A 15684-nucleotide genomic window follows, 5' to 3' on the forward strand; every position below is an offset into this window, starting at 1 on the left:
CCCGGGGTCAGACACAGAGAGAAGCTCCCTCCTCACCGTCCCATCACACACTCCCGGGGTCAGACACAGAGTGAAGCTCCCTCCTCACCGTCCCATCACACACTCCCGGGGTCAGACACAGAGTGAATCTCCCTCCTCACCGTCCCATCACATACTCCTGGGCTTAGACACAGAGTGAAGCTCCCTCTACACCGTCCCATTCCACATGCTGGGGGTTAGACAGAGAGATTAGTGCCAGACACTGCTGAGCTTCTCAAGAGTTGCTGGAGCCACATTCACCCGGTCAAGTGAAGAGCGTCCCCTCACACTCCTGACCGGTGCCTTGTAGATGAGGGAGTGGTAATATGGTGAATGTTGAGTGTGTGGACTCAGGTAGGTATAGAATGGAGGGGAATTAAAGGTAACGGGGAAAAGGCATGTAGGTGAATATGAGTCCGTGACCAGATCAGCCATGATCTTATTGACGGACTAGGCTCGACTGACCAGATGGCCTACTCTTGCTCCTATTCCTTGTAAGTGTCCCATCAGAGGGAGAACTGGAGGAGGGGTGGTGAGGAAGGAGCACCCCCCGTGAATCAGACCCTATGGCCAGGTGAGGGTGGTGGGATTCCCAGTGGAATTAAGGCGGAGGTTTACCCGTAACACGACTCTCTGTGAAATGTTGTTCGCACAACACTTACCATATCTCCAACATTATAACAGTGATGGCGTTACAAAAGAAGTTACAGAGGAGTGAGGGACAGCGAGAGACAGAGGGAGTGAAAGATAGAGACACAAAGGAGGGAGTGAAAAAGAAAGAGTGAGAGAGGCAGGGAGAGACATTTAGAGAGAGATAAGAGGTGGAGAGGGGAGGAAGGGAAGGAGAGTGTGGAGTGGGGTAGAGGGGAAGGGGGCAAAGGTGTCGGAGAGGGGGCTGGAAGAAGATATAAAAGCCTGAAAGCATGTACCAGCAGGCTCAAGGACAGCCTTTATAAGGTAATTCAACAGCCCTGTTGTATAATCAGATGGACTTCTGACAGGTCATGGGTCCTGCCCATTGTCTGCCTGCACTGTAACACTTCATTCCGTTATTGTTTACTACTTTGATGTACTGATGTAACAATAATAAAGCAATTAGCAATTCGTCAGCACCCTCAGCCAGTTCTGAATCCAGACAAAATGCAGAGAAAAACGCTGGAGAGCAGTCTTACCGGTGGCACCACCGGAGGCCTGGAGGCTCCCACACCTGCTCCATCACGGGCACAGCCCTCCCCATCATCAAGGACATCTCCAAGAGACTGCGCCATAAGAAGGTGGTATCCATCAGTAAAGACCCTCACCGCCTGGCTTACCACCATCGGAGAGGAGGTGAAGTGTTACACGCAGCAATTCAGTGAGTTTTTGCCCCTTTCAAGATTTTAAATATAGATTGAGAGAGAGACAAAGATGAGAGAGACGGAGATATGTATGTATGTAAGGCGCAGACTCACTGGTTCAGGAACAGATTATCCCCTCCACCATCAGATTCCTGATGGTCCACAAACCCATGAACACTAATTAGTTCTCTTTTTTTTTGGCGCTGTTTATTTATCTTTGTAATTTACGGTAATCTTGTCTTTGTTTTATGCACACATTTCCCATTCCGATTCTACACCACTAAGCCACCGTGGGTTCCACACATCTAAAGCTTCTGACTCAGCCTGCCATGAAGGACCTTCTCAGGTGCCTTCCACAAGTCCACGTGCTCCAGCCTCACCAATCACCTTCGTCAATCACTTGATCAATATGGTGGCAACAGAGTAGCAACTCCCGAGGGAGCAAAATATGAATGAGAAAGTAAGATAATTTAATAGAAGTTCTTCGAAAGGAAATTGCAAGTTTGCAGTCCACCCTGGACTCTGGCAACCTAGGTTTCTTTCTCAGCCTTCTCCAAGGGGTAATGTCATTCTTAAGTCAGACCCTTGGCCAACAGGGTGTAAACTCCCACGAAATGTCAACATCCGTTTGTTCCCGATGCACACCAAGGAATTTTAAACCTCCTCCGTCTCTTCCTCCTCCGTGCTAACTCTACTGTTTGAGCCGGGATCCCGATCCTGCTGTGCCTTGAGCATTGCCTCTTCCAGGGTGAGGAGACGCTGGCGTTCCATGGGGGTGCAGGAGACTTTGCGGGCAACCGAGGGTGCTCCATTCACTGAGGCTTTAAAGGATCAGAGTCAGTCCTTGTCTCCACAGGGTCGGAGGGGAGAAAGGGGCGGAGGGGGTGCATGTGTGGGACCCACTGCCATTGAGGATCAATGTGTGAGAGCAAGGAGGGAGGAGGGTGGAGGGAAGAGGGTGGAGGGAGGGGGCAGGAGAGAGGGGGAGCAGAGGAGGGAGACAGAGAGGAGGTAGTGGAGAGAGGAGGAGTAAAGAGGTGGGGGATGAGGATGGGATGGGGAGAGGAGGGGACGGAAGGAGGGAATGGCGGGGAAGTGAGGGAGGTTGGTAGGAGGAGGGTTGAGAGAGAAGGGGAAGAGAGGGAAGGAGTGAAGATGGAGAGGGATGGGAGGAAAGGAGGGGGAAGTATGAGGAAGGGGGAGGGGTGGGAGGGAATGAAGGGAAGGAGAGGGATGGAGAGGTAGAGGGAGGGATAGAAAAAGGATGACCTGTCCTCTCCCACTCCTCCAACCACTCCCCAAGGTTCTGAGTGTGTGTATGTATCTTCGTATGAGAGACATTCCCCAGTGAGGGTCAGTGTGTGGGGTTATACATTCAACACACACAAAATGCTGGAGGAACTCAGCAGGCCAGACAGCATCAATGGAAAAGAGTACAGTCAACGTATCGGGCCGGGACCCTTCAGCAGGTCCGGAGAGAAAAAGATGAGGAGTCAGAGTTAGAAGAGAGGGGAGGGAGAAACACAAGGGGATAGATGAAACTGAGGGGTGAGGTGTGAGTTAAGAGCTTTTCCTCTCCAGTTCTGCAGAAGGGTCTCAGCCCAAAATGTCAATTATATTCTTTTCCATAGATGCTGCCTGGCCTGCTGAGTCTCTCCAGCATTTTCTGTGCGTTGCTTGGATTTCCAGCATCTGCAGAATTTCTCTTGTTTGTGGGTGTCATGTATTGGCAGGTAGTTGGATCAAACCGTTAAGCAGCCAGGAGCTGCTTCACTCAGCTGTCTGTTGCTGGCATGCCCGTTCCCCGTGTGCCCAGGATCCACCCGTTCCCCGTGTGCCCAGGATCCACCCGTTCCCCGTATGCCCAGGATCCACCCGTACCCCGTGTGCCCAGGATCCACCCGTTCCCCGTGTGCCCAGGATCCACCCGTTCCCCGTGTGCCCAGGATCCGCCCGTTCCCCGTGTGCCCAGGAGCCGCCCGTTCCCCGTATGCTCAGGATCCACCAGTTCCCCGTGTGCTCAGGATCCACCCGTTCCCCGTGTGCTCAGGATCCACCAGTTCCCCGTGTGCTCAGGATCCACCCGTTCCCCGTGTGCTCAGGATCCACCAGTTCCCCGTGTGCCCAGGATCCACCCTTTCCCCGTGTGCCCAGGATCCACCTGTTCCCCGTGTGCTCAGTCCTGCCCATTCCCTGTGTGCCCAGGAGCCACCCATTCCCCATGTGCCCAGTCCTGCCCGATCCCCGTGTGCCCAGTCCTGCCCGTTCCCCATGTGCCCAGGAGCCAACAATTCCCCATGTGCCCAGTCCTGCCCGTTCCCCGTGTGCCCAGTCCTGCCTGTTCCCCATGTGCCCAGTCCTGCCCATTCCCCGTGTGCCCAGGAGCCAACTATTCCCCATGTGCCCAGTCCTGCCCATTCCCCGTGTGCCCAGTCCTGCCTGTTCCCCATGTGCCCAGTCCTGCCCGTTCCCCGTGTGCCCAGTCCTGCCCGTTCCCCGTGTGCCCAGGAGCCACCCATTCCCCATGTGCCATCCTGCCCATTCCCCATGTGCCCAGGAGCTGCCCGTTCCCCGTGTGCCCAGGATCCACCCATTCCCCGTGTGCCCAGTCCTGCCCGTTCCCCGTGTGCCCAGTCCTGCCCATTCCCCGTGTGCCCAGTCCTGCCCGTTCCCCATGTGCACAGGAGCCACCCGTTCCCCACGTGCCCAGGATCTACCGTTCCCCGTGTGCCCAGTCCTGCCCGTTCCCCACGTGCCCAGGATCTACCGTTCCCCGTGTGCCCAGTCCTGCCCGTTCCCCGTGTGCCCAGGATCTACCGTTCCCCGTGTGCCCAGGATCTACCGTTCCCCGTGTGCCCAGTCCTGCCCGTTCCCCATGTGCCCAGGAGCCACCCATTCCCCATGTGCCCAGTCCTGCCCATTCCCCGTGTGCCCAGGAGCCACCCGTTCCCCGTGTGCCCAGGATCCACCCGTTCCCCGTGTGCCCAGGAGCCGCCCGTTCCCCGTGTGCCCAGTCCTGCCCATTCCCCGTGTGCCCAGGAGCCGCCCGTTCCCCGTGTGCCCAGGATCCACCCATTCCCCATGTGCCCAGGAGCCACCCATTCCCCATGTGCCCAGTCCTGCCCATTCCCCGTGTGCCCAGGAGCCGCCCGTTCCCCGTGTGCCCAGGAGCCACCCATTCCCCGAGTGCCCAGTCCTGCCCGTTCCCTGTGTGCTCAGGAGCCGCCCGTTCCCCGTGTGCTCAGGAGCCGCCCGTTCCCCGTGTGCCCAGTCCTGCCCATTCCCCGTGTGCCCAGGAGCCGCCCGTTCCCCATGTGCCCAGGATCCACCCATTCCCCATGTGCCCAGGAGCCACCCATTCCCCATGTGCCCAGTCCTGCCCATTCCCCGTATGCCCAGGAGCCACCCATTCCCCATGTGCCCAGGAGCCACCCATTCCCCATGTGCCCAGTCCTGCCCGTTCCCCGTGAGCCCAGGAGCCACCCATTCCCCATGTGCCGTCCTGCCCATTCCCCGTGTGCCCAGGAGCTGCCGGTTCCCCGTGTGCCCAGGAGCTGCCCGTTCCCCGTGTGCCCAGGAGCCGCCCGTTCCCCGTGTGCCCAGGATCCACCCATTCCCCGTGTGCCCAGGATCCACCCATTCCCCGTGTGCCCAGTCCTGCCCGTTCCCCGTGTGCCCAGTCCTGCCCGTTCCCCGTGTGCCCAGGATCCACCTGTTCCCCGTGTGCCCAGGATCCACCTGTTCCCCGTGTGCTCAGTCCTGCCCATTCCCTGTGTGCCCAGGAGCCACCCATTCCCCATGTGCCCAGTCCTGCCCATTCCCCGTATGCCCAGTCCTGCCCGTTCCCCGTGTGCCCAGTCCTGCCCGTTCCCCATGTGCCCAGGAGACAACTATTCCCCATGTGCCCAGTCCTGCCCGTTCCCCATGTGCCCAGGAGCCACCCATTCCCCATGTGCCCAGTCCTGCCCATTCCCTATGTGCCCAGGAGCCACCCATTCCCCAAGTGCCCAGTCCTGCCCATTCACCACGTGCCCAGTCCTGCCCGTTCCCCGTGTGCCCAGTCCTGCCCATTCCCCGTGTGCCCAGTCCTGCCCATTCCCCGTGTGCCCAGTCCTGCCCGTTCCCCGTGTGCCGAGTCCTGCCCGTTCCCCATGTGCCCAGGAGCCAACTATTCCCCATGTACCCAGTCCTGCCCGTTCCCCGTGTGCCCAGTCCTGCCTGTTCCCCATGTGCCCAGTCCTGCCCGTTCCCCATGTGCCCAGTCCTGCCCGTTCCCCGTGTGCCCAGTCCTGCCCGTTCCCCGTGAGCCCAGGAGCCACCCATTCCCCATGTGCCGTCCTGCCCATTCCCCGTGTGCCCAGGAGCTGCCGGTTCCCCGTGTGCCCAGGAGCTGCCCGTTCCCCGTGTGCCCAGGAGCCGCCCGTTCCCCGTGTGCCCAGGATCCACCCATTCCCCGTGTGCCCAGGATCCACCCATTCCCCGTGTGCCCAGTCCTGCCCGTTCCCCGTGTGCCCAGTCCTGCCCGTTCCCCGTGTGCCCAGGATCCACCTGTTCCCCGTGTGCCCAGGATCCACCTGTTCCCCGTGTGCTCAGTCCTGCCCATTCCCTGTGTGCCCAGGAGCCACCCATTCCCCATGTGCCCAGTCCTGCCCATTCCCCGTATGCCCAGTCCTGCCCGTTCCCCGTGTGCCCAGTCCTGCCCGTTCCCCATGTGCCCAGGAGACAACTATTCCCCATGTGCCCAGTCCTGCCCGTTCCCCATGTGCCCAGGAGCCACCCATTCCCCATGTGCCCAGTCCTGCCCATTCCCTATGTGCCCAGGAGCCACCCATTCCCCAAGTGCCCAGTCCTGCCCATTCACCACGTGCCCAGTCCTGCCCGTTCCCCATGTGCCCAGTCCTGCCCATTCCCCGTGTGCCCAGTCCTGCCCGTTCCCCGTGTGCCGAGTCCTGCCCGTTCCCCATGTGCCCAGGAGCCAACTATTCCCCATGTACCCAGTCCTGCCCGTTCCCCGTGTGCCCAGTCCTGCCTGTTCCCCATGTGCCCAGTCCTGCCCGTTCCCCATGTGCCCAGTCCTGCCCGTTCCCCGTGTGCCCAGTCCTGCCCGTTCCCCGTGAGCCCAGGAGCCACCCATTCCCCATGTGCCGTCCTGCCCATTCCCCGTGTGCCCAGGAGCTGCCGGTTCCCCGTGTGCCCAGGAGCTGCCCGTTCCCCGTGTGCCCAGGAGCCGCCCGTTCCCCGTGTGCCCAGGATCCACCCATTCCCCGTGTGCCCAGGATCCACCCATTCCCCGTGTGCCCAGTCCTGCCCGTTCCCCGTGTGCCCAGTCCTGCCCGTTCCCCGTGTGCCCAGGATCCACCTGTTCCCCGTGTGCCCAGGATCCACCTGTTCCCCGTGTGCTCAGTCCTGCCCATTCCCTGTGTGCCCAGGAGCCACCCATTCCCCATGTGCCCAGTCCTGCCCATTCCCCGTATGCCCAGTCCTGCCCGTTCCCCGTGTGCCCAGTCCTGCCCGTTCCCCATGTGCCCAGGAGACAACTATTCCCCATGTGCCCAGTCCTGCCCGTTCCCCATGTGCCCAGGAGCCACACATTCCCCATGTGCCCAGTCCTGCCCATTCCCTATGTGCCCAGGAGCCACCCATTCCCCAAGTGCCCAGTCCTGCCCATTCACCACGTGCCCAGTCCTGCCCGTTCCCCGTGTGCCCAGTCCTGCCCATTCCCCGTGTGCCCAGTCCTGCCCGTTCCCCGTGTGCCGAGTCCTGCCCGTTCCCCATGTGCCCAGGAGCCAACTATTCCCCATGTGCCCAGTCCTGCCCGTTCCCCGTGTGCCCAGTCCTGCCTGTTCCCCATGTGCCCAGTCCTGCCCGTTCCCCATGTGCCCAGTCCTGCCCGTTCCCCGTGTGCCCAGTCCTGCCCGTTCCCCGTGTGCCCAGGAGCCACCCATTCCCCATGTGCCGTCCTGCCCATTCCCCGTGTGCCCAGGAGCTGCCCGTTCCCCGTGTGCCCAGTCCTGCCCGTTCCCCGTGTGCCCAGGATCCACCCATTCCCCGTGTGCCCAGGATCCACCCATTCCCCGTGTGCCCAGTCCTGCCCGTTCCCCGTGTGCCCAGTCCTGCCAGTTCCCCGTGTGCCCAGGATCCACCTGTTACCCGTGTGCCCAGGATCCACCTGTTCCCCGTGTGCCCAGGAGCCACCCATTCCCCATGTGCCCAGTCCTGCCCATTCCCCGTGTGCCCAGGAGCCGCCCGTTCCCCGTGTGCCCAGGATCCACCCGTTCCCCGTGTGCCCAGGAGCCGCCCGTTCCCCGTGTGCCCAGTCCTGCCCGTTCCCCGTGTGCCCAGGAGCCACCCATTCCCCATGTGCCGTCCTGCCCATTCCCCGTGTGCCCAGGAGCTGCCCGTTCCCCGTGTGCCCAGTCCTGCCCGTTCCCCGTGTGCCCAGGATCCACCCATTCCCCGTGTGCCCAGGATCCACCCATTCCCCGTGTGCCCAGTCCTGCCCGTTCCCCGTGTGCCCAGTCCTGCCCGTTCCCCGTGTGCCCAGGATCCACCTGTTACCCGTGTGCCCAGGATCCACCTGTTCCCCGTGTGCCCAGGAGCCGCCCGTTCCCCGTGTGCCCAGGATCCACCCGTTCCCCGTGTGCCCAGGAGCCACCCATTCCCCATGTGCCCAGTCCTGCCCGTTCCCCGTGTGCCCAGGATCCAACCGTTCCCCGTGTGCTCAGGAGCCACCCGTTCCCCGTGTGCCCAGGATCCACCCGTTCCCCGTGTGCCCAGGATCCACCCGTTCCCCGTGTGCCCAGGAGCCGCCCATTCCCCGTGTGCTCAGGATCCACCTGTTCCCCGTGTGCTCAGGATCCACCTGTTCCCCGTGTGCCCAGTCCTGCCCGTTCCCCGTGTGCCCAGGATCCACCTGTTCCCCGTGTGCCCAGGATCCACCTGTTCCCCGTGTGCTCAGTCCTGCCCATTCCCTGTGTGCCCAGGAGCCACCCATTCCCCATGTGCCCAGTCCTGCCTGTTCCCCATGTGCCCAGTCCTGCCCGTTCCCCGTGTGCCCAGTCCTGCCCGTTCCCCATGTGCCCAGGAGCCAACTATTCCCCATGTGCCCAGTCCTGCCCGTTCCCCGTGTGCCCAGTCCTGCCTGTTCCCCATGTGCCCAGTCCTGCCCGTTCCCCGTTAGCCCAGTCCTGCCCATTCCCCGTGAGCCCAGGAGCCACCCATTCCCCATGTGCCGTCCTGCCCATTCCCCGTGTGCCCAGTCCTGCCCGTTCCCCGTGTGCCCAGTCCTGCCCGTTCCCCGTGTGCCCAGGATCCACCTGTTCCCCGTGTGCCCAGGATCCACCTGTTCCCCATGTGCTCAGTCCTGCCCATTCCCTGTGTGCCCAGGAGCCACCCATTCCCCATGTGCCCAGTCCTGCCCATTCCCCGTGTGCCCAGTCCTGCCCGTTCCCCGTGTGCCCAGTCCTGCCCGTTCCCCGTGTGCCCAGGAGACAACTATTCCCCATGTGCCCAGTCCTGCCCGTTCCCCGTGTGCCCAGTCCTGCCTGTTCCCCATGTGCCCAGTCCTGCCCGTTCCCCGTGTGCCCAGTCCTGCCCGTTCCCCGTGTGCCCAGGAGCCACCCATTCCCCATGTGCCGTCCTGCCCATTCCCCGTGTGCCCAGGAGCCACCCATCCCCCGTGTGCCCAGTCCTGTCCATTCCCTGTGTGCCCAGGAGCCACCCATTCCCCGTGTGCCCAGTCCTGCCCGTTCCCCGTGTGCCCAGTCCTGCCCGTTCCCCATGTGCCCAGGAGCCAACTATTCCCCATGTGCCCAGTCCTGCCCGTTCCCCGTGTGCCCAGTCCTGCCCATTCCCCATGTGCCCAGGAGCTGCCCGTTCCCCGTGTGCCCAGGAGCCGCCCGTTCCCCGTGTGCTCAGGATCCACCAGTTCCCCGTGTGCTCAGGATCCACCCGTTCCCCGTGTGCTCAGGATCCACCAGTTCCCCGTGTGCTCAGGATCCACCCGTTCCCCGTGTGCCCAGGATCCACCCGTTCCCCGTGTGCTCAGGATCCACCCGTTCCCCGTGTGCCCAGGATCCGCCCGTTCCCCGTGTGCCCAGGATCCACCCGTTCCCCGTGTGCCCAGGATCCACCCGTTCCCCGTGTGCCCAGGATCCACCCTTTCCCCGTGTGCCCAGGATCCACCCGTTCCCCGTGTGCCCAGGATCCACCCGTTCCCCGTGTGCTCAGGAGCCGCCCGTTCCCCATGTGCCCAGGATCCACCAGTTCCCTGTGTGCCCAGGAGCCACCCATTCCCCATGTGCCCAGTCCTGCCCGATCCCCGTGTGCCCAGTCCTGCCCGTTCCCCTTGTGCCCAGGAGCCAACTATTCCCCATGTGCCCAGTCCTGCCCGTTCCCCGTGTGCCCAGTCCTGCCTGTTCCCCATGTGCCCAGTCCTGCCCATTCCCCGTGTGCCCAGTCCTGCCCGTTCCCCATGTGCCCAGGAGCCAACTATTCCCCATGTGCCCAGTCCTGCCCGTTCCCCGTGTGCCCAGTCCTGCCTGTTCCCCATGTGCCCAGTCCTGCCCGTTCCCCGTGTGCCCAGTCCTGCCCGTTCCCCGTGTGCCCAGGAGCCACCCATTCCCCATGTGCCGTCCTGCCCATTCCCCATGTGCCCAGGAGCTGCCCGTTCCCCGTGTGCCCAGGATCCACCCATTCCCCGTGTGCCCAGTCCTGCCCGTTCCCCGTGTGCCCAGTCCTGCCCGTTCCCCGTGTGCCCAGTCCTGCCCATTCCCCGTGTGCCCAGTCCTGCCCGTTCCCCATGTGCACAGGGGCCACCCGTTCCCCGTGTGCCCAGTCCTGCCCGTTCCCCACGTGCCCAGGATCTACCGTTCCCCGTGTGCCCAGTCCTGCCCGTTCCCCGTGTGCCCAGGATCTACCGTTCCCCGTGTGCCCAGTCCTGCCCGTTCCCCATGTGCCCAGGAGCCACCCATTCCCCATGTGCCCAGTCCTGCCCATTCCCCGTGTGCCCAGGAGCCGCCCGTTCCCCGTGTGCCCAGGATCCACCCGTTCCCCGTGTGCCCAGGAGCCACCCATTCCCCGAGTGCCCAGTCCTGCCCGTTCCCCGTGTGCCCCGGATCCAACCGTTCCCCGTGTGCTCAGTCCTGCCCGTTCCCCGTGTGCCCAGGAGCCACCCGTTCCCCGTGTGCCCAGGAGCCACCCGTTCCCCATGTGCCCAGTCCTGCCCATTCCCTGTGTGCCCAGTCCTGCCCGTTCCCTGTGTGCCCAATCCTGCCCATTCCCCGTGTGCCCAGCAGCCACCCGTTCCCCATGTGCCCAGGAGCCACCCATTCCCCATGTGCCCATTCCTGCCCATTCCCTATGTGCCCAGGAGCCACCCATTCCCCAAGTGCCCAGTCCTGCCCATTCACCACGTTCCCAGTCCTGCCCGTTCCCCGTGTGCCCAGTCCTGCCCATTCCCCATGTGCCCAGTCCTGCCCATTCCCCATGTGCCCAGGAGCCACCCATTCCCCATGTGCCCAGTCCTGCCCGTTCCCCATGTGCCCAGGAGCCATCCATTCCCCATGTGCCCAGTCCTGCCCGTTCCCCGTGTGCCCAGTCCTGCCCATTCCCCGTGTGCCTAGTCCTGCCCATTCTCCGTGTGCCCAGTCCTGCCCATTCCCCGTGTGCCCAGTCCTGCCCATTCCCCGTGTGCCCAGTCCTGCCCGTTCCCCATGTGCCCAGTCCTGCCCATTCCCCATGTGCCCAGTCCTGCCCATTCCCTGTGTGCCCAGCAGCCAGCCGTTCCCCATGTGCCCAGGAGCCACCTGTTCCACACGTGCCCAGGATCTACCGTTCCCCGTGTGCCCAGGAGCCATCCATTCCCCATGTGCCCAGTCCTGCCCGTTCCCCATGTGCCCAGGAGCCATCCATTCCCCATGTGCCCAGTCCTGCCCATTCCCCGTGTGCCCAGTCCTGCCCATTCCCCGTGTGCTCAGTCCTGCCCATTCCCCGTGTGCCCAGTCCTGCCCATTCCCCGTGTGCCCAGTCCTGCCCATTCCCCGTGTGCCCAGGAGCTGCCCGTTCCCCATGTGCCCAGTCCTGCCCATCCCCCGTGTGCCCAGTCCTGCCCATTCCCCGTGTGCCCAGGAGCCACCCATTCCCCGTGTGCCCAGTCCTGCCCATTCCCCGTGTGCCCAGTCCTGCCCATTCCCCGTGTGCCCAGTCCTGCCCGTTCCCCACGTGCCCAGGATCTACCGTTCCCCGTGTGCCCAGTCCTGCCCGTTCCCCGTGTGCCCAGGATCTACCGTTCCCCGTGTGCCCAGTCCTGCCCGTTCCCCATGTGCCCAGGAGCCACCCATTCCCCATGTGCCCAGTCCTGCCCATTCCCCGTGTGCCCAGGAGCCGCCCGTTCCCCGTGTGCCCAGGATCCACCCGTTCCCCGTGTGCCCAGGAGCCACCCATTCCCCGAGTGCCCAGTCCTGCCCGTTCCCCGTGTGCCCAGGATCCAACCGTTCCCCGTGTGCTCAGTCCTGCCCGTTCCCCGTGTGCCCAGGAGCAACCCGTTCCCCGTGTGCCCAGTCCTGTCCGTTCCCCGTGTGCCCAGTCCTGTCCGTTCCCCGTGTGCCCAGTCCTGTCCGTTCCCCGTGTGCCCAGGATTCACCCGTTCCCCGTGTGCTCAGTCCTGCCCGTTCCCCGTGTGCCCAGTCCTGCCCGTTCCCCGTGTGCCCAGTCCTGCCCGTTCCCCATGTGCTCAGTCCTGCCCGTTCCCCGTGTGCCCAGTCCTGCCCGTTCCCCGTGTGCCCAGTCCTGCCCGTTCCCCGTGTGCCCAGTCCTGCCCGTTCCCCGTGTGCTCAGTCCTGCCCGTTCCCCGTGTGCTCAGTCCTGTCCGTTCCCCGTGTGCTCAGTCCTGTCCGTTCCATGTGTGCTCAGTCCTGCCCGTTCCCCGTGTGCCCAGTCCTGCCCGTTCCCCGTGTGCCCAGTCCTGCCCGTTCCCCGTGTGCTCAGTCCTGCCCGTTCCCACTGTTGCCCTCACCTGGGACATCCTTGCCGGCGGAGGTAAAAGCATCACTGAAGAGGACATCCACATGGCTGAGGAGGAACTCAACCACAATTGACTGGATTCGCACCTCCCGGAAGGCATCGGCCCCCGTGAATCCCACTGCCTCAATACCCTGGGAGCTGAGGAAAGAGAACCCAGGGTAACAAACAGAGCTCCAGAGAAATGGATCATCTCCCTACTCCATCGCCCCCGCACAGGCAAACACACAGACTCCCACTGGGGTATGGTTCACATACTCTCCCTCCGGCGACTGGCCACTCATACACTGAGGGACAGATTTCTCACACCTCAGCCACACATACACACAAACAGTCCCTCACTGGGGGATGGGTCACAAATACACACACACGTTCACTGGGGGATGGGTCTCTCCCTCTCACACACACACACACACAGGGACAATGGAGTTGTCAGAAGGGATTGAGATTCGGGGGCAGGGGAGGGGAGGGAGAGCGAGGCTGTCTCTCACCGCAGTAGGTTGGGGGCCCAGACGATGGCGAGGTTCTTTCCGTGCATGCCGGTGGAGGCGCAGTGCTTGGCCAGCATCGACAGGTGCCTCAGCAGGAAGCGCAGCGTCCTGTCGGTACACAGCGGAGTCACACCACAGGAACCCAAGGCAGGGACACTCTGACCGTAACGGGAGGGACCGAAGTGGAAGAGAGGGGGTGGGGGAGAACGAGAGGGGTAGGAGTGGGGATAGGGGAAACAGGATGGGTAGGGGATGGGGAGATGGAGAGATGGGCAGACAGGGATGGGGACGGGGGGGTGGGGAAAGGGAGATGGGGTTGGGGGACAGGTATGGGGGTGTAGGTGGGATAGGAGGATATGGGGATGGGGAGATGGGCGGACAGAGATGGGGACGGGGGATGGGGACAGGGGTGGGGAACAGGGGGATGGGACCGGGATGGGGGACTGGTATGGGGGTATAGGTGGGATAGGAGGATATGGGGATGGGGATAGGTGGGATAGGGGGATGGGGATAGCAGAGTGGGGGATAGGGGAGTGGAGGAGGTGGGAGGGGCAGAAGGGAAAGGGGGAGAGGAGGTGGGGAGGAGGGGTGGAAGGGGATGGAGTGGGGAGAGAATGGGGATGGGAGGGGGAGAGAAGTTGGGGAGACAAGTTGGGGAAGGGGAAGATGGGAGGGTAGGGGAGAGGAAAGGTGGAGAGGACGGAGAAGGGGGAGAGAGAGAGGTGGAGAGGGAAGGAAGAGAGGGGGAGGTGAGGGGAAAGGGGGTAGAGTAGAGAAAATGAGGAGGGGTAGAGGGGTACAGGAGGTGGTGGGGAGAGGGGTAGGTGGAGAAAAGAAAGGGGAGGTGGTGGAGTAGGGAAGGGGAGGGTAAGGGGGAAAGATGGGGAGGAGGTGGGAGAGGAAGGGAGCAAGAATCTGAGACAGTGGGATTTTCAGGGTGTGACACCCAACCCCCTCTGTGACCCACCGCACACACCTGTAGTTAGGGGGAGGCAGCTGTTGGATCACATCGTGGACCCTTAGGAGTCGCTGTTCCTCACTCTCCACTGTCACGGCCTCCTGTGGGGTGTGCACATACAAACGTGTGAGATGGAGGGCAGGACACTGTTCACACACACAATGGCGCCACAGCAGCAGAACAGCGCGACACTGGCTTTGGGCGTAGAAGTCCGGAGTTCAATCCAGGCATCCACTGTAAGGAGCCTGTACGTCTCCCTGCGGAACGTGTGGCTTTCCCCACACGTTCCAATGACAAACCAGTTAATAGTCATACCTGGTCATTCTAAATTCTCCTATAATTAGCTAGGGTTAAATTGGGGGTTGATGGGTGCGTGGCTCCAAGGAATCTGTTCCTTATTGTATACCTAAACGAGTAACTCATCTATCCACATTCACACCCTTTCCCATAGACAAATTTCATACACACATTCCCATACACAAATCCCATACACACCCATTCCCATACACAAATCCCATACATACCCATTCCCAAACACAAATCCCATACATACATTCCCATACACAAATCTCATACATACCCATTCCCATAGACAAATCCCATACACACACATTCCCATACACAAAACCAACACACACACATTCCCATACACAAATCCCATGCACACATTCCCGTACACAAAACCCATACACACCCTTTCCCGTACACAAATCCCATACACACCCATTCCCGTACACAAATCCCATTCATACCCATTCCCATACACAAATCCCATACACACCCATTCCCATACACAAATCCCATACATACCCATTCCCATACACAAATCCCATACACACATTCCCATACACAAATCTCATACATACCCATTCCCATAGACAAATCCCATACACACACATTCCCATACACAAATCCCATACACACCCAATCCCATACACAAATCCCATACACACCCATTCCCATACACAAATCCCATTCACATTCCCATACACAAAACCAATACACACACATTCCCATACACAAATCCCATACACACATTCCCATACACAAATCTCATACATACCCATTCCCATAGACAAATCCCATACACACACATTCCCATACACAAATCCCATACACACATTCCCATACACAAATTCCCATACACAAATTCCCATATGTACCCATTCCCATACACAAATCCCATACACACCCATTCCCATACACAAATCCCATACACACATTCCCATACACAAATCCCATACATACCCATTCCCATAGACCAGGGGTCGGCAACGTTTACCACTAAAAGAGCCAATATGGACCCATTTCCCACAGAAAAGAAAACACTGGGAGCCACAAAATGAAATAACACTGCATACAACGGGTTTTTTTTGCCTTTATGCTATGTATAAACAAACTATAATGTGTTGCATTTTTGAAATTGATGAACTCCTGCAGAGAAAACGAAATTACATTTCTGCATGCAACAAAAACATTTTGAACTCCGAAAAAAAGACGTTGGGTTGAAGGTTACTACATAGGTAGCCTACCTTGGATCGAAGAATTAAAAGAAAGCGCGCACTGGCGGGTGTCAAGCATTGGCTGTGGTGATGTATATTAATAGCGATAAAAAACACGTTGTAGCGGTGTAGCGCTACACGCAGCGCTAAAATAAAGACTGCAGTCAAAGGTAACTTTATTCGAACTAAACAGCCTTGCTTTTAAGCCTCCCTCAACCCATCCCCGTGGGCGCGGATGCTGCAAAAGACGCGTACTCACAAACCCCCGTAGGCTATCTCCCTTAGCCGGAATGCTGGCTAATTGTGAGGAAATGTGTCGCCACACTTAGATTGTACAAGATCACCATAATCTTCAAATT

General features: G+C 60.8%; 1 protein-coding gene across 1 annotated transcript in view; it reads right to left on the bottom strand.

Annotated features, from left to right (window-relative positions):
• The window catches only part of LOC132398847 (rho GTPase-activating protein 33-like), an 86967-nt gene that overhangs the window by 11411 nt on the left and 59872 nt on the right, over positions 1-15684 (bottom strand). The window contains exons 15-17 of the mRNA XM_059978712.1: positions 13842-13924; positions 12866-12973; positions 12370-12515 (exon numbers count right to left, since the gene is read on the bottom strand). Of these exons, the coding sequence (XP_059834695.1) occupies positions 12370-12515; positions 12866-12973; positions 13842-13924 (337 nt within the window). The remainder of the gene's footprint in view (positions 1-12369; positions 12516-12865; positions 12974-13841; positions 13925-15684) is intronic.

The sequence above is a fragment of the Hypanus sabinus genome, chromosome 1 (genome assembly GCF_030144855.1).
Source record: "Hypanus sabinus isolate sHypSab1 chromosome 1, sHypSab1.hap1, whole genome shotgun sequence".
Lineage (NCBI taxonomy): Eukaryota > Metazoa > Chordata > Chondrichthyes > Myliobatiformes > Dasyatidae > Hypanus > Hypanus sabinus.